Here is a 25,181-nt window from a genome sequence, read left to right on the forward strand (position 1 = left end):
TGGTCCTGTATGTCTTTGCATGTCCTGCCTGGATTAGAGCCAAGCTGCCTGTGTTCAAAGGTCAAAGGAGTGCCTTTGAGAGACTCAAGTGCTGAAACTGACAAAGGATTTCCACAGTGTCTGAAGTCATAAGCCTTTTTATTCAGTGTAAAAGTCAGATCTTACAAAAATCACCAGATAAACTTTCACAGCCATGCGGAAACAGTTTGCAATGCTTGTAAACAAAGAAGCCATTCATTACAACCAATATAATGATCCAAACATTTGGCTTTATTTACAAAGTCTATCAAAGCTTGATCACAGCACAAATTTACCATATGAAAGGAAACTGGTATACACTATCAAAAAGATGTACAAACTTTTAACTGCAATCTAATAATGTACCTCAGGGGTCAGTGTTAATATCAATAGATTTATAACTATTAACATAGATTTTTTTTTTCATTTGTATCCAAAATAAATTTTGCACCATAACCCTCTCAACTCACAATTATTTTCAGACAATAGTAATCCCAATACATTTAGTCATTTTTATCAAATATATATAGCACCACAATATAATGGTTTAATATAATCAGGTGGGGGGTATCACATACAAAAGACCCGTGTTAGTATCCAAGAAAAAAAACAAATATCCATCTCCAGCCTGCTCCTCATCACTGCCCACTCAGGTGCAGGCATTCTGCAACTCAGTCCTTCTATGGAAGCCTATTAACGCCAGAGAAAGAAAAAAAAATGAATGATGAAAATTTAAGTAAATTATGATCTATGTCAACTTTTGGACTTTCATAGTTTTGGATTACTATAAAACTTTAAAAATAGTAAGCAAAAAAATTGAGTCAAAAATAAGAGACACTATCTCATTTTTGATAAACTAATCCAAACTTGACTCAAAATCATGAAACACTGAATCAAAAGTATAAGATTCAAGTCCATACTTATGTCAAAATTAATGAGATATGAAAGCACAAACAAATGTGAAAACATACAGCATTATCCAGTTTTCTGGAGGCCCTGAAATCTCAATTTGATTTAAATAGTTTTTTTTTTGTTTTTTTTAAATCTATACTGTAGCCGTGAAGCTAAAAGCTACCTGCCTCAAAGGTGTGAATAACATCTTTTCAAATCAATTTGGGCTTGCAGGGCTTTCAGAGACTTGGATTACACTGGGCGAGCTGTATCGAGCCCTTTTAATTCCTTTTTCGTTTTACAATTTAAAACAAGTCTCCAGCTACTTCAGTTGTTTAGGAGAATGCTTCAACGCTGTTTTGCTGTGAAGCCCCAGAAATGTTTTGTTAGCTACAAAACTTAACCCGACTTTCCAGAGGCATGGGGGGAGGAGATAATGACTGAAATTTCATTTTTGGGTGAACTTCTCCTTTAACTTTAAAGGTATTTCTTTTATTTTCTAGGCAGAAATAGGCTTCCATACTTTTTCTGGTCACAGTGGAGGAGTAAAACACACAGACAGACTGAGGAACAACCAATGACGGTTACAACAAAAAAACAAGCTCAGCACAACATCTGCACAACGCGTTCCGTTTTACATGCATTCAGTTGATCAGTGCACCCAATCCAAAATCAACTCATTGCTTCCATCTCCAGCTACTGATGCCCAAACACTTTAAATACACAGCTACCCGTGGATGGAGGTCAAACTTGTTCTATATTAAGATTTGGGGATCAAGGTGAAACAAGAAAGTTTAATATCTACAAGGAAAAGTGAGAAAACAGAAGATCCAAAACAGTGTTGATTGTGCATTTGATTATTTAGGGTTAATCTAAAGGAGGGTAGCAGCAGTTAGTCCATTGAACAGTCTTTTTCTTTTTTGTACTAAGATATTAATGCAGTTTGGTCATGAAGTACTTTAATGCTTCTTCCTGCCTTCCAACACCAGAGGAAAATAACAATGACAGATCTAAACACGAAACCCATCTGCTTCAAATGATTGTGAGACACTGTCTTATTGCTCATTTGGTCTGAGAAGCTTAGCATTTCAGCTGAGCTTTGTATCTAATCTGATTAGGAGACAAATTAAAAGCAAACTGGTTGAAAACAAATCTCACATCCCATCAGGAATGAAAAAGAAAACAGGAAGCTACAAGAAGCAAATTAAAAAAAAGCAACATGCATCCATGTGTTTTTGTGTCACTTCGATGTAGAATGAATGAAGACAGATTATAAAGCTACAGAACAGACAAAATACATGAAATGGTAAGTGAGATAAGACCTTTGATGTTTGAAGAGTATGGAAGCACCCATATCACCCAATCTTGAAAGCAACCAAATACCTGAAGGTGAAATTAAAAAACTGGATTCTTGCTGAAATTTGAATACCAATTAATCTATAGTGTTAATATACTTTACTCTGAAAACCATTAATTTGACTTTCTGTGATAAAAATCTATTTAAGTTCATGTCAAATTTGCAACAAAATTGATGAGTTTTTTCTTCAAAAAAATCAAAAAATAGAAAACATAAATGTCAAATACTTGAAAAACTATGTACAGTCCCCGAAGTCATAAAATGTATTTCTTTATTCTGGTGTGCACAAGTTGTCTTCTTTTTTAAATCAATTAAAAAAAAATATGTATCTCTTCATAAGCTCAAATTGGCATGAAACGAGAGGAAAAACCAGCCAATAGCCCAGATAAGCACATTTAAATTTGTCACCTCCAATTTTTTTGTTTGAATTTCACCAAGCTAATGTGAGCAACCTGACATCTGACCTGACTTCAATTTTTAAATCATTGTCGGGGACCTCCTGAAAGAAATAATAAAAAAAGAGATGAATTGTCTTGTTTAACGTCATTTGTGTACACGCAATAGTAATTATCTCGTTCAAGATAATAATGAATGCATAAAGATTTAATTTGAAAATGAACTAGAATATAGTTTTTTGAAGAAGAGCATAAATTTACCTATCTGAATGAACCTTAGACAACAAACAACAAATGAAACAAAAAAGGTTCATAATGCACCACTTGAAATAACCTGTGGGAAATTTCAAAGACAGGAAAAAAAAAAAAGGAAATTTCAATTTCACAAGTACTTTTTCAGTTGCTTAAAAGATTTTAGTTATTGTGGCACTTTTTTAGCTTCCATAGCGAGATGCACATGATGAAGACACCTTTGAGCTTTTAAAATCCAGCTGATTGAGACTTGTAGTTACAACCCCTACAACCAAAAGAAGAAACAAACTTCCTGAGAATTGAATCATGAACCTTACTGGTAGAGAGAGAAATCATGGATCTTTTACCGTCACTGAGAAGTTTAAATCTGCTCTGCATTTTAGTACAGCCTTTGGCCATACACTGACTATTCTGTATATGAACCCTTGCTCACAAAAATCACAGTTATACAATACCATTTTGTTAAATCATCTCATATGTTAATTATATTAATGTAGTGATCATGACATTTGAGGGTGCTATACGTTTTATTTAACATAGCAAAATAATATGGGATCTATTATTATTGCATCATTCAAATTAGAAGACTACCTCATGTGCTGTGATAAAATTCTTCCATGTTTGGTGTCTAGTCTTCAAGTGGATCATTTTAGGTAATCATTTTCATTTGCATATGCTAACACACTGCCATAGTCTATTTCACACTCTTGTTTTAGATAATGTGGCTAGCATCAGGAGGTAGTAGATAAACAGCTGCAAAAATCTAGCTCTAAGAAGAATGAAAGAAGGAGTCTTGTCTTTTCCACGGCTAAGCATGGATTTCTGACTAATCAGGATTTGTTACTCCATACCATCATAGTCATGAAGAATATATATATAGAATCTATGTATTTATGCCACTTTTAGATCCTGTCGTCTTATGTGAATGCTGCCCTCGGAGACTATTGGAAAAGCAGTGCATTGTTCATGTTTCATTATCAACAACAAACCTGTTATTCTGTGGCTCAGGTAAATCATAAACTAGCTTGCATACATATGGCTCTGACATGAGAACAACTTAAGCAATAGAAAAACACTAATGCTTTGCATATAACCCTAATAAAATATTTAACATAGTCTTTTTCGCATTTGGACTGTGTAACCAAGGCAGATTTTCTTGTTTTTCTCTTTATATGACATGACAAGTGTCCAGCCTCTTATTTTCAATGACAGAAACCAAAGTGACACCAAAAATGCTGATTGTAAGGAGTCTCGAGTGTGCCACATTTTCAGTAATTGATTATTTTCAATGAATACAATCAGAATTACTTAAAAGCAATTATACATCGAATTCAGATTTAAATGATATATCAAAAAATACAAATTCATTAAGAAAAAAACAAAAACAAAAAACATGACAGCTATTTTATTTTAGCGCTCCTTTAAATTAGAGCTCCTTTAAATAGAGGCATTAAGTGTGTTTGCTGTTCTTAAAGGTGCAGTATGTAAGAATTTTACTTGTAAACATTCAAAACCTATCTACTGAGGTTGGCATGCTAACCAGCTAGCCCCGTCCTGTCCCAGTCCAAAGCTCTTGTGCTATATACCAACACTCCCCAAGTGCTCTAAGCTCCCAGTCTGGACTGCTAGATGCAGGACTATTTGAGCTAACTAGCTAACCGTAGTTACAGTTAGCGGTTATTCAGGTGATATGGCTACCCTCTATTTTTTAATGAATTTGTCATTCAAGTTTTACATATTGCACCTTTAAATAAAAATAAATTCTGCCATTCCATTTTAAAATTCAATTATTAATTTACAGAAGAAATGTTCACATGAATCTGCAATTACTTCAATGCATTTAGTTGTTTTAATGCATTTACTAAAATAAGAAAACTATAATTGCTTTTTTGCATTGTATAAATTGAATATAATTTTACACAGAGTTAAGCTTAGCTGAACTTGCTTAGCTAAGTCTATGATTATTCTGGTGGCATGCTCCAGACACCATATAAATGAGGATGAGTTCCAGATGGACCCCTTGGTACACTCTGGGTATAAATACAGCAGACATGGTCCAAAGCAGAACAGAAACACCTGTATCTGCCATCTGAATCACTGCTGGAGTACAACCTTTGACAGTATGTTACTGATGCATCCGCCAGCATCCACAATATTTATATTCACTGTACAGTTTGGCTGATATGAGGCCAACATTGGTCAGGAGTGTTATGTGTTCCTTCCTGACAGCAGCTACATCCAAACTGTAAAGGTCATATTGCAGGGTTGGACAGTGGGAACATGTCAAAGTGAACCCTATCATACCAGTAAGGTTTCTCTTTTATACAACATACCCTGCTGCTCACTTACAGTCACACTATGCAAATTAGTCTCTCAGTAAGTATCTCTTTAAAACTAAGGTGATTTTTTTTTTGTTTAAATGAAAAAAGCTTTTCATCTCCACAGCTTGTTAATTTTGAATTTCTGTTCAACATTACAACACAAAGTCCCCAATATATTGCAGTGGTTATTATTTTTTTAGACAGGAGGTCAATTTTTATCTCCTGGGCTCATTAGCACTGCTGAATTCTTGCTACAGAAGATACTAATCCGCAGTTAGTGGTAATGTGGGAGTTCTGATTACTGTAATAGGTCCCTAAAGCTCCACATTGAGCTATCAAAGCCACTTGACACTGTTGCCTCATTAGATATGTGCTCTCTTGATTAAGCTTATCCTGGTTTATGTATTCATTAGTAACCTACAGGCAGGTTTACGAGCTGGACCATGAAGTAAGGGTTGTGTCACAGTTTTGGGGGTTTGAAATAGCTCAAAATGTGGATATTAAAGTAGTTGTAACAATAACCAGATATTCCCCACAATGCCCATTTAATAATATAGCTGAAGGATATTAAGACGTACAAATCGTACAGTGTTCGTGAAACAATGTGCTAGAGCATTACAACTGCACGAGATGTATTACTGTTCAAAGCTGCACCATGGCCATTTACATTTCCATCCAAAATCAAAAAATGCCTCTGCAAAGAAAGGAAATTAATTTGCTAAATGTCATCTCACAGCTGTCTTAAAGGCACAGTTCACCCAAAAAGGAAAATTCAGTTTTTATCACTTTCATGCTGATGGAAAGTCAGGTGAAGTTTCGTAGTCCACAAAACATTTCTGGAGCGTCACAGCAAAACAGTGTTCTGCAGCATTCTCCTAAACAACTGAAGTAGCTGGGGAACACCCCTTCTAAAGGCAGCAGGTGCAGCTTCAATGTGAATTTTTTTGAATGCGGACTAATTAGTTGATTACTAGATTAATCTTTTAATTTAGAAGCAACAATATCCATAACCGATTACTAATGTGAAGAACAAGACAGTTTCAGATTCTCAAATGTAATTGTGTTATTACTTCTCATTGTAAACTGAGCTTGAAACAGACTTTGGTACTGCAATGTTTGAATCAGAATGAATGCAGCTGTGGAAATGTCCTGGCCAATATTGAAAGAAACAAAATGTATATAAAAAAAGAAAAAGATTAACTTAATTAATGTACTAAGATCTCTCTTCAAATCACAATCCTTAATATCTATACTCTGTAGTTCTATTTGAATAGGTATTCACATACTATATGAATATAATCACTTTTATGAAACAATGAACATTAAGTTTCCCCACACAGCCACCAAAAATGTAAATGCAAAATAAGTACATTAAGACAAAAACAACTCCAAAATCATTACAAAACAACAGAAAAAAAAAAAAAAACTTCAAGTACTATTAACAAAGTAAAAGTCCACCTGGCAATATTGTTCAGAAAAAAATAATCAAAATATACACAACTCTGTCCCTCTGACTGCCAGCCTCTCTTCTCTCCTCTCCTCAGGCCGTTCAGTAGCTGACTCTCTGACCTGAAAGCAAACCAAAACAAAAAACGAAGAAACAAAACTTAAGACCTGGCTCAATAATTGGTTCTCACAGTTTCTTCAGGTCTCTGTGCGCGGCCCAGATTGTGGCAGAGGCAGGGTGGGCTGATGTCGACTTACAGGACCCCCATTTCTGAAGAAAAAGGGTTGTCTTTATTAAATCCACCTAGACATCTCCTGTCTAGTTGGCTGTTTCAGACTGGAGAGTAGAGAATGATGTTGCGTCACCCAAGGGAGGTACGAAAGAGAATGCCCAAACATGTGTGACCCAGGCCCGATCCTGGGTGCTTTCCAACCCGTCAATCATAAAGGTTTTGTGAGTGATTATGTGCACACACAGCTACAAGGTTAGAAAATTGTTCCCTTCAGGATTTTTCAGGAGAATGAAGAATGAAGACGATCCCCCTTCTACTTCTCATCGTCATCTCCTGTACTGACTCCAAAGAAGGCCTGTGGCATTGGTCTGAGTGTGATTCACGGCTGGTTTCAATTTCCACATTCCTGATCCTTGCTGGGGTTTTCCAGAGGTATGTCCTGACCTGGCTCGTCCTGCTCTGTCCTGACCTCATGATCTTAGGGCTCCTGTTTGATGTAGTAGCTGCCCGAGCCGTTGCTCTCCTGGTCGGATGTGCCCTGTGAGAAGGTAAACTCGTCCACCTCGGCCGTCTCCTCTTTCATTCGCAGGAGAGACTCTACAGACCGGGACAGAGACAGATAAGAGAGAGAACAGCAGAACAGATGAGCCAGTTGTGTTCATGCACTTTGAGTAAAATACAGGAGGAGCCTTTGTCTCTGTTCCAGGTGTTAATGTAAACTCCACATGCATTTTAAGCATCAAGATAACTACTTTAATAGGCGTCATTTGTAAGAAATGACCAGAATTCAAATGGGGGCAGCATAACTGCTGTTCACTACACTGTTTGTCATAGTTATTTTTGGCTTTGGCAACTAGCTGCCATTAGCAAGTACTTAATTTAGTTGTAGAATTAAATGGTCCCATTAGATGACAGGAGTTTGCCTGAATCACGACCTTTGCTCATGGGGGAGTCACCACGGGCAACTGGGCTCAGCAGCCTCCCAGTGAACATGGCTGGACACCGGACTACGACTGAACACAGCCTCCAAGATCGAAGGAGGTCAGTTTAAAGACTGGATACAGTACGAAGTTCATTTACAGCAGCACTGATCAGGACTATGACTTGACGAGAAGACACGGCAGGCAGGGACAGGAGAGGCGGGAAATGGCAGAGGAACAAGAGAATTTGTTTTGACCAAACTAGAAGTGATTTTGAAAGGCAAACCAAGACTGTTTTATTTTGTTTATGTTGAGTTTAAAATGTGTCAGTGTTTTACAATGAGTTAACAAGGCAATAAAGCTCGACTTAGTCTGGTCAAAGTGAGAAACTTGAAATTCAGAATGTGTATGGTTGTATTTTTCTGTTTAGCAATGAAAATTGGTGTAAAAATATTTACTTTTTTGACATTTTTGTTTATTTGCTAGACTGAAACACAGCGGCTTCTAGTGGAAACTAAGGGGCTATCAGATCATTGCCTCTTGCAGTACAAAGTGGTATTATGAGACAGGAAGGGCTGGGGGTAGCTAGTTAGCACCACCTTAAATTTAAATTCTATTAATAATGTTAGTTAATTTTTTGAATGTTTTGAACTAGAATTCTGGCCTTATCTTATACAACGCCCCTTAAAACAAACATAAAATGAAACATGCTTTATGACTGCTTCAAAATGGAGGAAAATCTCTGGTAATGCCAAAACTGTAATTCCGGTGAATTAGATGAACAGGCATTCACTGACATGAGGAAATATTCATGTGAAAACAACCACAATGAACACGTAAGGTTGATTTAACAGTAGAACATGCAACATCAGCAGTATCCAGATCCACAGTGACGCCCTGTGAGCAAGACTATCGCCTGTTAAAAACAGCGTCGAGCCTCAGAAGGCTCGGTGCCATGCTGGTTTTAGCGTTAGTGTGACGTTACCTGATTTGTGGGTTTGGTGGAGGTGGGTTCGGGGTCGGGGCCGAGTGGGCCCCTGGGCAGGGTAAGGGGGCGGACTCTGCTCTTCGTCCCCTGAGAAGCTGCTCCTCCTCCTGCCTGCCTGACTGAAGGGCCGTCGACCAACCGGAATCTTCCTCTCTAAACACCAAGCCAGACTCGGGTAAGCTACCAGGGGCTTATTACAAACAGGGGTTCAATTCAACTGGAACGTGTTGTTGAGGTTTAGATTATGTATTAGGAAGGAAAGTTAAAAGGTTAGAACTTCGGGTGAAATTTTTAATTTAACCTTACAATGTTGTCACTTGCATTGATATGCCAATCTGAATAAGCCCCTGGTAAGCTGTAATCAGACTGCCAGACCCAAATAAGCAGATGCACAATTAGATACCAAGAACAAGGCTACAGCAACTGTTCCAAATGTATGGAAGTCTGTGGCTGCCAATATTTAAATACTTAAATATTTAAATAAATACCTCCGCCAGGCGTAGGCCTGAAATGGTTCATGTGTTTGGTTGGTTTTGTGCATGTTTGTTATCAGTTGGCTATATTGTTCTAATCTAAGTCTAATATTTTTTGTGCACATTTATGACTTTATGTTCAAGGACCTCTCATAGTTAGGGTGATTTACAATTTTCAAATAACCTATTTTATTGACTGCTCTGTTTTACATCTCCATTGACTGCTGACTGACTCACTCCTCTTAACCGGCCAATAGGGGGCACAAGAGATCAACAAACCTTTGAGCAGCACAGTGAATTCAATTATTTTCTACCTAATGTTAATTAGTAAAAATGAAAAGGCAGCAAAACATCATCACTCAGTCTTCTGACAGTTTCTTTCTTTGTGATGCATTTGCAAAGCCAGCCTGTTAAACTTGGCCATCTACAATGTCTGCAGGAAATGAAATGTAGCTTAGCTACGTTTTCATGGCCTAGCCTATCCACCTCATTCCTTGCCCCCATGGTACCTGGTGCAAATTATAAAAGGAACTTTTTATAATGGCCTCTTGTGAAACCTGTGAAATCTGTCGAAGTCCACTATTAAACAATTGACCATTTAAAAATTTATATATTTGTTTTATTATAAATGAGCTAAAATCTCCATATAATATAAATTTAAAAATTTTTAAAATATTTGAGAGTTTAGGTTGCAATTTATATGTGTTTAGGTCATGGGAATGTTGTGCTAAGGAGTAAAATTATTTTTCTAGTGAAGTTTTCATTTAAGCTTTACCAGCATTAGGCATTTGTACAATAAAGGCCAAATGTGATGTTACACAATTTAATTTGGGATTTAAATATTGGCAGCTATAGACTTTTATTGAAACTGCTTGTGCTCAGAAAAAGCATTAGCATCTGCTTTTGTGATCTGAAACTTTGGACCTAAACAGGGATTCAACACCAGGCCTTGTGCTCTCCAACAGCTACAGTATCTCAAACAGCTAAACAAAATCTCACACACTAATTTGTCCAAGTGTGATGTTAACTGTCCCAGTCAACAGGGAAAAACCTCCTGCAATGTGACACAAGAGGTCAGATATGTTCCGGACACACCCAACAGGTGACCAATCAGAGAGCAGAGGAGTTTCCACCACAAGCGTAGCCAGTGACAGTAGGAGGAACAAGAACAGGAGAAGGCGAAGGAAGGAGTGGAGAGAAAAAAAATCAACCGTGCAAGATGGATTACTCACTTTTCTTTTGTCCTTTGTACTGTTGGGCCTTTTTCTTCTGCTTAGGTACAGATTGAGGCATTTCCCTGTTACCTGAAAGATCACAAGATAGGAAGGTATGGTATGTTTGTAGACAGTGAGGTAAAAACCAAGAAAACAATTAGCATCACAAATATAGAGTATGGATTGTATAAAATCTAACACAACCTGCAGTTAGGGATACACTGATCCGATATGCAGGATCAGCATCAATGCTGATACTGGCCATATTAAGCAGATTAGATATCTGCAATGACATGCCTGGTCCACAGTAAATGCAGTTCCTCTGTCAATGTCATTCTAAAATTTAATTACATTTAGTCACGGCAGGGAGAGTCCTCAGAGAGAAAACACAGATTATTAGCTGGGAGTATATGAATGATCAATATTTCCGAGTTTAACTACGATATATGTGGAAAAGACAAAACAACATTACATATATCTAATCATAATGATATCTGGAATGATATTTCTCTCTGTGTTTAATTATCGACCTTTGTGACCATGAGGGATGCTCAGGTCTAGCATTTCACTTGTCAAATCAACCCTGTAGCCCCCTTATAGAGTAGTGTAGGGATGATGTATTTTTGTAGCTAACCCTGGTTCCCTCCACAAAAATGATTATCACCAAAAATAGTCTATGTAATGAACACAAGTTTATGATACTTACACATATTGTTAATCACGATCATCCTTACAGATGAACTCCACTTTGTAATTTTTAAAGTGTAAATTAAATCGCTAGAAGTAAAAAGCTAACCTATATAAACAGACTAAATTGTGGTCGCATGACTTTGCATGACATCACCACCACTAAGTGTCTTACTACACGGTTACTATACACATTTTCTGTAAACTGATCAACCGGACCGAACTGATTTCTGGGAATAAGGACTCACTACTACAGCACTCTATTACATTTACTCGTCAGTGTCATCATTCATTGGACTGCCTGTTTTATAGCCTACAGTCTGACAGCCCCAAGGCATAGTTAAATGTGTTAAGACGGCAGACTGTGACTCATTTAATACCGTTTTTGCTCACACAGTATACATTAACGCAAAAGTTGAATGTTTTGCTAGACAGCTGGCATGACTGAAGCTACAAATACAATTATGGTCTGATGATTATAGTGTTTTGTTGTTTTTTTAATAGGGAAATAAAATTAATACCTACATCTTTTTAATGACTTATCTGACATGAGAAGAATCTACTCAATAAGGCTGCAAGGAATAATTATTTTCATCATGGGGAGTGCAATGGTGCAGTGATTAGCATCAGAGCAAGAAGGTCTGGGGTTCAACTCCCCGTCAGTGCCCCTGACCAAAGCGCATTAGATCTGGAGTTGATCCCAGGCCGCCATACATTGGCTGCCCACTGCTGCTGAAACTTTCTCTACATTGTAAGGAATCTCACAAGTAATCTGTCAATTATCTTCTTGATTAACAGAGTGTTTTGTCTATATAATACATACAATAACAAAACATTTAAAACTGCCAAAACATACTAATATAAAATTATGTAATTTTAAGACAAGTAAAAACAGCAAAAGTTCACATTTTAGAAGCTTGAAACAAGAGAATACTTGTAACCTAAATAATAGATTCAATGATGGCTTGATAATCCAAAATAAAGGCATTACATTTTTGTTGACCAACTCTTTAATTAATGGGACTAAATGTTGCAGCTCTACTCTTAAACAGCTAAAGACGGGCTCACTCACAATAATTTTGGTGTTTTCGAGACTAATTTTATAATCTTTGTGTACCTATAAGAAAATATAGTACATCTATATTATTATTTAACCTGTTGTGTGAGGTTGCAGCAGTATACAGGTTTCAAGGTATACCGCGGTATAGAAAATGATGGTAATCATCATGTACATTTGCTTATCCCCAGTATTGAAAGCTACCATATTAGCATTATTTAAAAGATGTATATTTCTAGTTTATATCAAGTTTAATTTATGTCAGGACAGAATACTTTGTGAATTATGTGCATTTGTTCAACCAAGATAACCCTAATTTTGAATTCCTTTAAGGGTTATTGTAACTGAAAATTATAATAATAACATTTTGAACTACTGTATACAATGATACATTGATATTTTCTGAGATGGTTGTCATATAAAAAAAATTGCATGCTGTTGCAACCCTCTTGGTTTGCATCCGGACGTGGCCCATACTGGACATTTTGCGGAGACATTACCTTGACAGAAATGGAAAATATGCAGCACATTTACATAATGAAGTGTTATCTGAAATGTGCTTTTGATTAAACAAATTCTGCTATCCTGACTTATGTCAGTAGCAATCTGCCATTTAGATAATGAGATATTATATGTGTGCTTAGTTGACTTTTTGGATTACAGTGTCACCAAAAACACAAAGCTTCAGAGGTCACCATATTCATCATATCCTTACTCTGGGAGGCGGGGGGTTGGAGCTGGTAGCCCGTCAGCTGACACCAACCTACAGGGTAAAGGTCAGGTGACTCGCAGTCCACCCACTGATCGTATTCATCCTCCCAGCCGTCAAAGTGGATCCTCAGTAACCGGTGCACAATCCTCGTCACCGTGGCAACACACACCAGCCGTGGCTCCATTAAATCGACAGCCTCCAGCTTCATGCCTTGCCGGAAACCATGATTGGGAACCTCCTAGAACATACGAGGCAGCAAGGGTAGTGAAAAAAAATATTTTACTCATTTACATACTGTAAAAAGACAAACACAATAAATTACTAGTGAATATATATATTCCAGTGGAGAAGCACTAATAAATCCTGAATCACTTGAATCAGACAGAACAAGGAGAATAAATTAGAGGCCATAGGAAAATAATACCAGAGATCATTAAAACTCAGAATCATAAGATCTTGATAAACACGACTCCAGTGGGGAAACCATTGACAAAGCTTACCTTGTTAAAGAGCTTGACAGGAGCAGCTATTGAACCCATTTCTCTGAGGTAGTCAAACCATTTAAATGGCAGCTTAGTGTACCCTGGGGAACAGAGACAGTGTTGAAACCAGAACATTAAGAAACCCCATCAAAAGATGTTTTTGAGCTAGTTCTAACCAATAACTTCACCTGAACAAATTTGGTATTTAACAGAAGACAGAGGCTTAAAACTGACTACATAACAACATATCAAACAAAGAAATGAAGAGAAATAGAAAACACATCATTGTGTGCATTTCATGTAAGTATTTAAACACGTTATAAAAGAACAATTATTTCACTTTTTTGTCTTGAATAACTGAATGGCTCTTTTCATTGAGACATACATTTTCAATGCAGCACTAAAATCAAATCACAACATAGAAAACAGAGTAAAGAGGTATCTTGCATTTCAGTATTGTCCAGCAGAGGACAGAGGTCTTGTACTGGTCTTGTACTGTTAGCAACCAGGTTATTGTTAGGGTAATTTGCCATTTTCAGTGTGCTAGCTGCTAGCTCGAAGGTAGATGTTGTTTAATGTAGCGACAGGGATTTGAAAAAGGTTACCCGCAGATATCAGAAGGGAGGAGAATGGCACCTGAAATAAGCACCCAAAGGCAGGCTTATACCAACAGTCTGCATCCAATGAGTTAGACTAGTTAGCATGCTAGCTTCAACAGATCGCCACAGCACATAGACTTCTTTGTTATTACATCAAAACTGCCATTTCTTCAATACTGTTGAAAATTTAGTTAATTTTTTACTTTAAAAAGAAAACAACATTACATATTGCACCTTTAACTATCTAAAAGATATAAAAACTGGATGGCAGATAATTTCCTACAGTTTATTGCTGAGAAAACAGAGGTTCTCATTTCCCAGTCTTGCCTCTAAAATATGCTTTAGGTCTCTTTCCTTTTTGGTTAAATCGTCCCTACGAAACTTAGGTGTCACTATGAACAAGGCTCTGAATCTGAATCAACATGTTTGTTGAACAAGCGTTTGTTCCTGTAGTTTAGCTGAGGAAGATTTTAAAACTCTGCCCATTGTGTCTCAAGTTGAGATAGAGATAATTCAGGCTTCTAAGATGTCTCTATAGCACCATTCACACTGCCATTTTAGTGCGGGAATCATCCACAATACTCTGTCTCGCCATCTGTGTGAAAGTTACAGATGCAGAGAGGGGGGACGGTTTCGCTGCAGCTCTGATCCGCCTCCGGCGGTAGTATCAGAGGCGAGACGGCGTCTGTGTGAATGGAAAAGCTGGAGGTGCAGATCAGGGGTGTGTCGGTCTGATGGTGATCAGTCTGACAGCTAAACAGATCCTTCACTCATCAAATAAAAGAGAAATTACCCATACTTCAACCTGCAAAGCAACGTTACAGGACCAAACAACAGTAATGTGGTAACTGGTAGCGTTTTTGGCAACTTATACGAGGAAAAAAAAAAAACGCAGTTATACGTGGAAAAGTGTCTGTCATCCTGTCTGTCCTACCGACTCTTCGTCACATTTCTGCCTGAAAAACAGCGTCTGTCCCCGGCAGCAGAGCCAGATGGCTACTGCAGTTGAATGTAACTTAACTTTGTCACTTTCCATGATGCATGGTGGGTCAGGATCTCAATCACAACACATTATAACTGCATCCATATGATTATAAACAGTCGGCGGATACATGTTTAGATTAACAGGTGGTGACACGCTGGAAAAAGAACCACACAGATGTCAACGTCATGATGTGTACTGTCATGCCTCTTTTAGTTCTGCAGCACCGGCGTGCTGTATGAATTGACACACTTGTTTCGTTTCCATCCACCTTTTCTTATTTGCATTTTCAAAAATTGCAAATAAATACTTGGATGGAAACGCCAGAAATTCGAATAAAGGCAGTAAATTCGCATAAAAGTTTTAACGCTTGGAGGGGGTGGATTTGTCAGCGTATGGATAAAAGGAAAATGTGACTTTTTGTTGTGGAAACAGGTTTTGCGAATAAATCATGACTAACCCTATTGCGTCACATGTCGCGTACACGCAACGATGGACCGTGGACTTACTCACGCCGAAAGTTTCCCCGACGACATGGTAGGCTACTCCGCGCATGAAGCAGGCTTACACAGAGCTATGGCAGTCCTTTTTTCTGTCAGCACAGGTGGTCGGTGGCTTGGGAGCAGTGTGCGAAATACCCCTCAATATTCGGGGGGTCTCCATCTCCCGATTATTGCGCAATACCGATCTAAATGTTCTCAATATGCAGTAGGCCTATAACATTACAATATTTCATGGATGCAAGCCAATCAGTCTATAGCCTACGTGACAACACACACACGCACACACTTAACAATTTTTGACAATCCGATATGCTATAGTATTGTAAAGCAACACTGACAGGAGGTTGCATTGGCTAAAGTTGTTTGGATGCACGTTGTTTTACAACAAGGAGAGGCAAAGATGTGCATTACAATGCAGACACGACAATAATTAGCACCAATCTGGAGCACTTACAAGTGCAATCAATGAATCAACGCCAGGTATAGGCTGTCGGAGACTGGCACCTTTTTGGATGTGAACCCAAAGTGTGTGAGTGATACACTCTGGTTTAGCTTTCGCTTGCTAGCCATTTTCAGTATGACTTCTCAACGTTGTCTTTCTTCTGTTTGGCGCACATGGCTAATTTGCATATGTGCGCAGGACCGGCTGCTCCGCTTGTCAACAAATACAACATATCTGTGAATACATGTTTTGAATTCTGAATACTGGACATGGTGAGTTTAAACACATTTTAGTGACAATAAAACATTTTATTTTTTAGACAAAATTTGAGACCCCCTTCAAATTTTGTTTTTGAGGCTTTCAGGGGGTCTCATGGGTTAATTTCGCACACTGCTCGGGAGAAGTCCGATTATAGCACACAGATCTTCAAATGTGGCCCTTGACACCCGAAAATGTTTGTGGTTGAAGTTTGTGGGTGAAGTGCTGCTGGACGACGACTTCCCAAAAGTCCTTCACCCGGCGACGTTCCCAAACAAATGGAGAAGACGCAGTCTCCCTCCAGCAAACTCCGACAGCACTCGTAACATTAAAAATCTTCTTTTCCTTCTCCTCTTCAGGAGGGTTTTGTAGGCTGTGAACGCTGACAAAATTGTAGCTAATGTTCTCCCAAGAGCCGACAGGTTCACCACTAAATTGTCCATGATGTTGAGTGTCAGCTGAGTGTCAAATGTCAGCTGAGTGTCAACTGTTGTCATGGATACATTCACGCTCCCCTAATCGTAATCTCACGACGCACTCATCATATCCCAATAATCGCAAAACAATAACGAGTGGAAACGGGCATAAATTCGCATTTGCTTTTTGCGCATTTTCACAAAATCCGCTCTTACATTCGATACATTTGGATGGAAACCCAGTTACTGATGCGGCTTCACGCTGGCGCTACTTGGCTCAGAGTGAACAAACAAAGGTGGAGAAAAGGCAGCTTTCGCTGTGGCGATTATGCAGAGTCTCTGTGTGAAAAGGCCTTATGTCTCAAAGCAAAGCCTCCCTGAGTCATTTCACAAGGGTTCCAAAATGCTAATGGCAAGCTTTTGGGACTCTCTCTGGACCCTATGGACAGCCTTAAAAAGAAGCTCAAGTTCTGTTTTCTGTTTAGACATGCATTTGCATCCGTTTATATTGCACATTATAATAATTTCTATTTTATGGTGTTTTAATCCTCCTAAGACTGTATTTATGTCCATTTTGTCATGACTTATTTAATTTTGTGAAGCAAAGTGGCATTCTGCTCTTGTAAAGGGTCAATGTAAATATTTACATAATGTAGCATTGGAAAATTTATGTCATTCCATTATTAAAGCGAAACATTTTAATAATTATACTTTTAAAATATGTTTTTTTCCATTTAATAATTATAATAATTCAGTAATAATATTATGTAATAACACCGTTTTATAATAAATGCATACATAAAAAGGAAATACATTTAACTGTGTTATGTATTTGGCTATAATTCTTTGAATAATTTGCTTATCAGCATCATAAATCTTCCATAGCACTGTGGACCTCTCAATGGGAGCAAATGTCAATTTAGAACTATGAAGGGCTCAAAGAAACAAAGCTCTGAGTGGACAGTACCTCTAGGGGGCGTGAGTTCAATGTTGTTGATTTCACAGAAGCCGACAGGGAAGATGGAGGGGGAGGTGCTGTGGTAGCAGAACCAGTCTGATCCATCCACTGCCTCCGAACCATCGATCCCGATCATGAGGTACCCGTCTGCCAACACCTGCAGTTAACAGCAGACAGTGGCTGAATTTAGCCTGGAGCAGTTGTGTAAAAGGCATTTTAACATAGACAGGAATAATGAATCCTTCCATTACTCCACAATTATTTCCTGGGACACAGAATCTCATCACGTGACATTCATGTGGAGTCAAGGAAAAGTACCCTTACCTTTCTTACAGTGGCTACACATATAGCTGAGAGGTTGAGTGGGTCAATGGCTTCTAACTTCATCCCATCCTTGAACCAATCCCCACTCTGGTCCACATCTTTCACCTGATATACACACGCAGATAGAAGAAAAGCCAAGTTGAGGATTAATATTTGTAATTTGTTTATTTAAATATTGTGATGCCATAATTATAATAACATCCATCGGACATCACTTTTCAAATCAGCCCTGTAGGCCCCTTATTACATTTACTCATCAGTGTCATCATTGATTAGACTGCTTATCTTATGCCATTTAACTTCTGGTCACTGTCAGACTGTAGGCTATAAGAGAGCCATTTGTTTTGTATCTGAAAATGAGTTCATGTATAGGGGTTCACCCTAAAACATCTTTTGGTCATGTTCCAACTCTCTATTGCTCTGACAACACTTCATGATACATTTTAAATCAGCTTCTGAGAACCATGAATTCCAAACTACTGTTAAATGATCATCAATTTATATATGATTAGATTAGGTAATTGGCCTTATTCTTTATCCATGAATAAAGAAAGAGCCCTCTGCATTGACTGATAATAACATACTTCTATCAATTCTAACCACAGCTGTAGGTCTCTTTCTTGAGAGAGGCATTTAGGAGAGCAAAACTAGAAAGTTTCTGTTTTGTATTACCTTCTGGAAGAGCTGTGCAGGCGCATCAACTTGACCCTCCATTTTCTTTGCAATGTCTGAAAAATAAATTGACAGATCAGAATGACTTGTTTGATCTAAAGATACTTCAGCAATATACACGCTAAATAAAGCGCTCCATGAGTATTAAATGATTTAGACTGAGCATAATGTTAGGGAGTATCTTATGTTTGCCAGCAGATGGCGTTCTTGTGTTATTTTACATGCTCTGCACTGTACCACTGAAAGTACCTAGTAATAAGTACTATCAGTACTAATACTCCTTTCACAGTAGCCCAAAAAGCGCACTAATACCAGCTAACATTTGTCTTTTTGTCACGGGTGTTTACTGGCTCCAGCTCCGATCGGCTGTGATGAAAGCACAACACTTGGGTGAACGCGCCAATTTCGGCCCCTTGTCAAGCGCAACATTTCGATGCGTGTAGTTGAGGCAGCTGGCTTGTTCATATCACTCCATTTGTCTGTGTTCAAGCAGAACTCAAACATTGTTCAGTCAGTTTTAACGCGAGATAGAAGTAAAAGATATTTTAAAAAGAACCACCGTTAGATGCTTCAGTGCTTACCAGCTGGCTGATCATTTCTGCGCATGTGCAACTCTCAACAGAGATAAAAAAAGAAGCAAGATGTCTCACTCCTTAGCTACTTCCATCATTAACTACAGAGAAAACGTCTAATTCAGAAATGTATTGATCGAGACTTATTAAAACGATTTTGATGTCTTCTGGATATAGTCTGATAGTATATGATCTGGTGCCCACTGTTACCTGTTTTCTGGCTGACACAGAACAAAAAAGAAAAGAAAAAAACAAAAGGCAAAGGCAAACTCGTCCGGCAATGGTAAAGGATTCAAATGCCTATTTTTAGCAGGTCTCCCCGCATTTGAAAAACCTGCATATACACACTAATTTTAGTGTAAAAATGGTATTAGTGTACTACTGAACCTGTAAAATCAGCTGTATGATGTCCTCCATGTCACTGAAGGAGCTTTGTCAAGTCTGAGAAAACCATGATGATGACAATAAGGTTGTGTTAGCTTTGGCTAAGAGACAACATATTTATAACCTCAAACCCACTTAAAAGATGGGGGCATATAACAGAGAGACCATCCAGGTACATGGACACAGATCCATCTTGTGTATATAGCATTTCTATTATATTTAATCTTATTTATTTTATATTTTTATTTCATTCTATTTTATCTTTCCTTTTGTCAATTCCTACCTCGCGCTGCTTCTTGTTGTTATCGTTTGCACACTGTTTGTTCCCTTGTGCTGCTGTGACAAACTGAATTTTTCCCATGGGGGATCAATTAAGGCTCATCTCATCATCCCTTTGTCCCTCTTGTCTCTCACCAATATCCCTTCCTTTAAGGTAGCGCACTTCTAAATCACTGGAGTACCCCTTAATACACATTTCTTCATAAAATGTCAAACATACACAACAAAAATTGAACTGCTACGCATTTCTCTCAAACTCACCGGATCGTTTGAAGCGGTGCCCTATGCTGCGTGACCAGCCTATATTATGGATTAGGGGGCTGAACATGTGGCACCAGAAGTCATCGGACCGGTCCTGGCTCTCCTCATAGACCAGCCTGAGGCGACCTCCGATCACCTGCTCCACCAGTGCCACCCGTGTCCGGCACAGGTAGTTCTTATCCACCACCTCTACCCGCATCAGCTTCTTAAAGGGGAACTGCATGTTCTCGTGTACCTATGGTGAAAAATGATACACAGATTTAACAAACGCAAAACCAGATTTACTGATTTATTAGTGCTTATAGTTGAGCTGTTTTCATGTCCAATGAGAATGAACTTTTACAGTCAAGTCTAAGTATTTAATTAAAATAAAAGAATATCAGCTACGGGCTTGCCCAGTTTTTGAAGATATTGGCCATCAAAAACCATATCATTAAAATGATGAGGCATTTGTGCGTCTCACCTTGGCATTAAAGTCAGGTGGCAGTGTTTTAGCTCCAGTGAGACGTTTCACAAGAAAGGCTTTCCAGTTAGAGTACTTATGCTGTATACCTAGAGAGGAGAATATAAAAACAACAGCACCAATTACCACCAACCATCCCAGAACACACAGATATTCAAGAACACTGTAAACAAGTTTGGCACACAGCTCACTTTTTGGAGGTACAAGGGGTTTGCCACTTGAAGCGCACCATCCCACCGGGTGCACCTCAGGGATACAGAGATTACACCAGAAGTCCTTACTGCTGTCGTTGTCAAAGCCCTCATAACGCAGGAGAGCCTTGAACCCTGCACGCATTAGAACACAGTTGAGATCACAGCTCATTACTGACCTCAGAAACGGCAGTCATCAAAACTATCTCCAATCAAGGTCCACTTATTTGGTTCTAGTCTTAAAACCACATCACATGGTCTTCATCAACAGATGAGGCCTGCTCATATGTCATGTGAAAACAGATGTCATGTCAATGAGCATGTGAAGCTCAACTTTTAAGTGACATGGATGACAAGTATTTAGCGCAGCCAAATGAAGGTAAATTATCCGTTCGGAGAGTAAATCTCCAAAGGCTTTTAGCTAAATGTTTCCATTATTATTTATCAAAAAACCTTTTTGTGTTCATATTTTTTGAAAGTACCAATAGTCATCGCTAGAATATTGTCACAATACTGAAGTTGGAATATGATTTATATTTTATATTCTTCAAAGTAGCCACCCTTTGCTTTGATGATAGCTTTGCACACTCTTGGCGTTCTCTCAATCAGATTCATGAGGTAGACACCTGGAATGGTTTTCCAACAGATTTGAAGGACTTCCCATAGGTGCTGAGCACTTGTTGGCTGCCTTTCCTACACTCTGCGGTCCAACTCATCCCAAACCATCTCAATTGGGTTTAGGTCGGGCACTCCATCACTCTCCTTCTTGGTCAGATAGCCATTACAAAGCCTGGAGGTGTGTTTGGGGTCATTGTCCAGTTGAAAAACAAATGATGGTCCCACTAAGCGCAAACCAGATGGGATGGCATGTTGCTGCAGAATGCTGTGGTAGCCATGCTGGTTAAGTGTGCCTTGAATTTTGAATAAATCACTGACAGTGTCATCAGCAAAGCACCCCCACACCATCACACCTCCTCCTCCATGCTTCACAGTGGGAACCACACATTTATGTGGGCTCTAATCTGAGGTGCTGTTAATTTGTTGTTTCTGAGTCTGGTAACTCAAATGAACTCATCCTCTGCAGCAGAGGTAACTCTTGGTCTTCCTTTCCTGGGGTGGTCCTCATGAGAGCTGGTATCATCATGTGTTTTTATGACTGCACTTGAGGACACATTCAAAGTTCTTGATATTTTCCGGATTGACTGACCTTCATGTCTTGACTTAAAGTAATGATGGACTGTCGTTTCTCTGTACTTAGCTGAGTGGTTCTTGCCATAATATGGATTAGAACAGTAGTCCAATAGGGCTATTCACTGTATTGAAGTGTGTACCAACCCTAGCTCTGCACAACACAACCGATGGTCTCAAACACATAAAGAAGGCTAGAAATTCCACAGATTAACTCTTGACAAGGCACACTTGATAGTTGAAAACCATTCCAGGTGACTACCTCATGAATCTGATAGAGAGAATACCACAAGTGTGCAAAGCTGTCATCAAAGCAAAAGGTGTCTACTTTGAAGAATATAAAATATAAATCATATTCTGGTTTGTTTAACACTTTTTTGTTTTTTTCCATTTCAATTCCATGTGTTCTTTCTTAGTTTGGATGTCTTCAGTATTGATCTACAATGTAGAAAATAATAAAAATAAAGAAAAACCATGAATGAGAAGGTGTGTCCAAACAGTTGACTGGTACTGTATATTAAAAAAAGTCTCCTTGATATTGTGTTTTTTTGACATATCTGACACTTTTAGTTGAATTCTTCATGTAATTGTCTTTAGAAGTAGTTTTACCTGCTAGCTTAATGATTTCTGCTATCCAGTACACTTTAGTGGAGAGGCTGGTGTCGGAGTTGGGCACTTCAATCCTCACTCCTTCTTCTATGTCTCCCCAGCACGTCCCCATAGGAGCCTGAAGTGCACAGGAAGCAGTGAAGTTCTTAATTCAGGAAAGCAACAAATAAGTGGTAGCTAACGAATCAACTCCAGTTTTACTTACATGCTTGAAACAGCTGACTGGAGCTCCAGTCGTGTTATTGCTACAGATATACCGACCCCAGTCAAAGCTCTCTGCAGGGACCACTGACATAAACAGGAAACAGTGTAAAGCAGGAGGGTATCTAAAATGAGCAGCACTGATATGGATACTGCTTTTTGATCACCTACCAGCTTTTGATTTGGCCTGGTTCTGTTGACTTGCTTGGTACTGGGCATAAGCTGCCAACTTTGCCATTAGAGGCTGTTTCTGTAAGACTTTTGCCTTTTTTGTTGGTGGTTTGCCCTTGCAAAATCAAAACAGATGTCGTTATTTGTGTGATAATATAGGTTTAATGTTAAAGTATTCATTTTAGTAGACTTATAATGCACTTACTTGGAGTCTTGCCAAGATGCTAGCTTTTTTGGAATTTGAGGAGTAACTCCTAGAACAGGACACGCTGCAGAAGCGCTTAGTTTTTGAGTAGAAAGCATCTCGTACTCCAACCATTCCACACATCTCACAAGTGGCTGTGAAAAAGATACCACAAAACAGACACACATAATCTGTTAAAATACTAATACCAAATGCCCAGCAAACTTTTTTCACTTACAGGATTACATTCTAGAGAACCAAAGAAAGCACAAGTTCCAAGCATATTTCCATGCACTGACCCATTCCAGCCTTGCCGTCAGGGTAGGTGTAGACTTGGCCATTGTTCTTGATGATGGGCAGGCTGGCAGGGATGGAGGGCACTACCTCATCCTCGCTGTCCTCTGAGCTGGAGCTGCTGGTGGACTCCTCGCTGCAGCTGTCATAGCCATCAAACATCCCGAACGAGTCTCTCCGCTTACGCTCTGAACGTGGGGTGCGTTCAGCCTTTACAATCAAGGAAATGAAAAAAAGACATTAGAGTCTGATAAAAAAATGGAATGCCTTTAGGCTCCAACTTACAGTTATCTCTCTTAATTAACCTGCTGATTATTTTATGAAGTGATTAATTAATGGTTTTATCTATAACATAGCAGAAAATAGTGAAAATGTCATAACAAAATTCAAGGTGAGGTAAAGGTTTTGAGCAGACAATCCAAAGCCCAAATATGATCAGTTTACTATCAGAGAAGACTAAAGCAACCAGCATAAATGCATTTGAGAAGCAGGGAAGTGACCTGTTGTCATTTTTGCTTAAAATGTAACATTTAATCATCAACATTATTATTAGTGTCAACTCTAGAGTGCCCTTACAACATTATTTATTTAATAAGTGTAAAATTCTACTTTTTTTTCTCCCCCTAATTGTACACACTCTTATTGTTTCTACTGGGGATATTTTACAATCTCTGAACCGGGAAACTGGCTGTGACTGTCAGTTAGAAATTGCGACAGAAAGATGTTCAGACAAGCCAAACCTAATTATATCTTATTGCCGCGAAAATCTGAAAATTCAATACATGTTACTCATTTGGTATACAGGATCCGGAACATTGTTAAAATATTTACTGTTGTCACAGCCTGCCTACTTCCTCCTCTGAGCATCACAGGTGACATCCTCACAGGCTCCGCTAACATTAATTATTTAATCAGCAAAAATTCTCAAAGAAAAAACAGTGCACCAGCAATAACGAAATACTTAGCAAAATGTAGGATGCACAAATAAGAAGAGCTAGCTAATGTAAGCGCTAAAATAAGGGGCGGCCTTATTAGAAATAGCTCCTAATGCTAACTAGCGTTAGCATAGCTAGCTAGCGGAAACCTGTATTTCCAGTTTCTATTCATAAAAGCAAACACACTTTTCATTTGCGTAGCAAACCTGCACTTAAACATATGCAGTGAAAACAAATGTGAGGATATTTTGTTCCTAGCATTCGGGTTTTTGGAGAGTTTTCTAATATTATACACTGGCTAACCCACTAGCTAGCTACCATAAACAGATAACAACAAAGGAGGAGCGCTAGCCGAAGCAAATCCTCTGGAATCGGAGGCTCGGGGCCCTAAAATGTTTCAACTTCACTCACCAAATCCCGTGTGTCTTCCATCAGCCCTTCATATAGATAACGTTCTAGTTAACTGTGCTGCCCAATTCAAATCAAACCCCTACGCTAGGGATATATTTGGCTTGGAAATACCAAATTCTAAATGAATACTACCAAGCAGGATATCAACAAATTACTCTGCTTCTTCTGCGCATGTGCGAGCGTAACCTACTTTCATGTGATTGGTCAATCCGGAATGGAGGTCATCGACCCAAACAGAAACAAAACAGTGGACTGTGATGGAAATGAATGAATGGCCTCTTGAATTTAGCAACACCAATATTAACACAGGGAGTATTCATTGGAAAACTAGCTGTTTTGCATTAAAATACAATATTATCAGTTAAATACTGTTCAGTAAAATGCATTCAATGACTTCAAGTACCTGGTGAGGGCAGTTTTACTGGGAAATGATATTCT

General features: G+C 38.6%; 1 protein-coding gene across 4 annotated transcripts; it reads right to left on the reverse strand.

The window, feature by feature from the left end:
• Positions 1 to 121: 121 nt before the first annotated feature.
• Positions 122 to 24,897, reverse strand: mbtd1 (mbt domain containing 1). 4 transcript variants are annotated; one of them, XM_084342070.1, is made up of 17 exons: positions 24,744 to 24,897; positions 23,403 to 23,607; positions 23,125 to 23,258; positions 22,920 to 23,034; positions 22,753 to 22,835; positions 22,548 to 22,665; positions 20,751 to 20,885; positions 20,560 to 20,648; positions 20,097 to 20,331; positions 18,601 to 18,656; positions 17,929 to 18,033; positions 17,614 to 17,761; positions 13,465 to 13,547; positions 12,968 to 13,202; positions 10,527 to 10,598; positions 8,819 to 8,974; positions 122 to 7,510 (listed from the first exon to the last, which is right to left on the reverse strand). In XM_084342070.1, exons 1-17 carry the CDS (start codon positions 24,762 to 24,764, stop codon positions 7,392 to 7,394), a joined length of 2,109 nt encoding a protein of 702 aa, XP_084198196.1. In that variant the 5' UTR covers positions 24,765 to 24,897; the 3' UTR covers positions 122 to 7,391. The 4 variants fall into 4 exon arrangements, with proteins under 4 accessions (XP_084198196.1, XP_084198198.1, XP_084198195.1 ...); XM_084342072.1 differs by lacking the exon at positions 8,819 to 8,974; XM_084342069.1 differs by having other exon boundaries at positions 20,560 to 20,885.
• Between the last annotated feature and the right edge of the window lie 284 nt (positions 24,898 to 25,181).

This window comes from Pagrus pagrus (genome assembly GCF_965226575.1).
Source record: "Pagrus pagrus genome assembly, chromosome: 21".
In the NCBI taxonomy this organism is placed as follows: domain Eukaryota; kingdom Metazoa; phylum Chordata; class Actinopteri; order Spariformes; family Sparidae; genus Pagrus; species Pagrus pagrus.

Coding starts and splice junctions, on each gene's coding strand:
- mbtd1 (XM_084342069.1), bottom strand. CDS start 24,764: ATGGAAGACACACGGGATTTG. Junction 22,836..22,919: donor CCAGGCCAAATCAAAAGCTG/GTAGGTGATCAA, acceptor TGTTTATGTCAG/TGGTCCCTGCAGAGAGCTTT. Junction 13,203..13,464: donor CTGTCAAGCTCTTTAACAAG/GTAAGCTTTGTC, acceptor CGTATGTTCTAG/GAGGTTCCCAATCATGGTTT.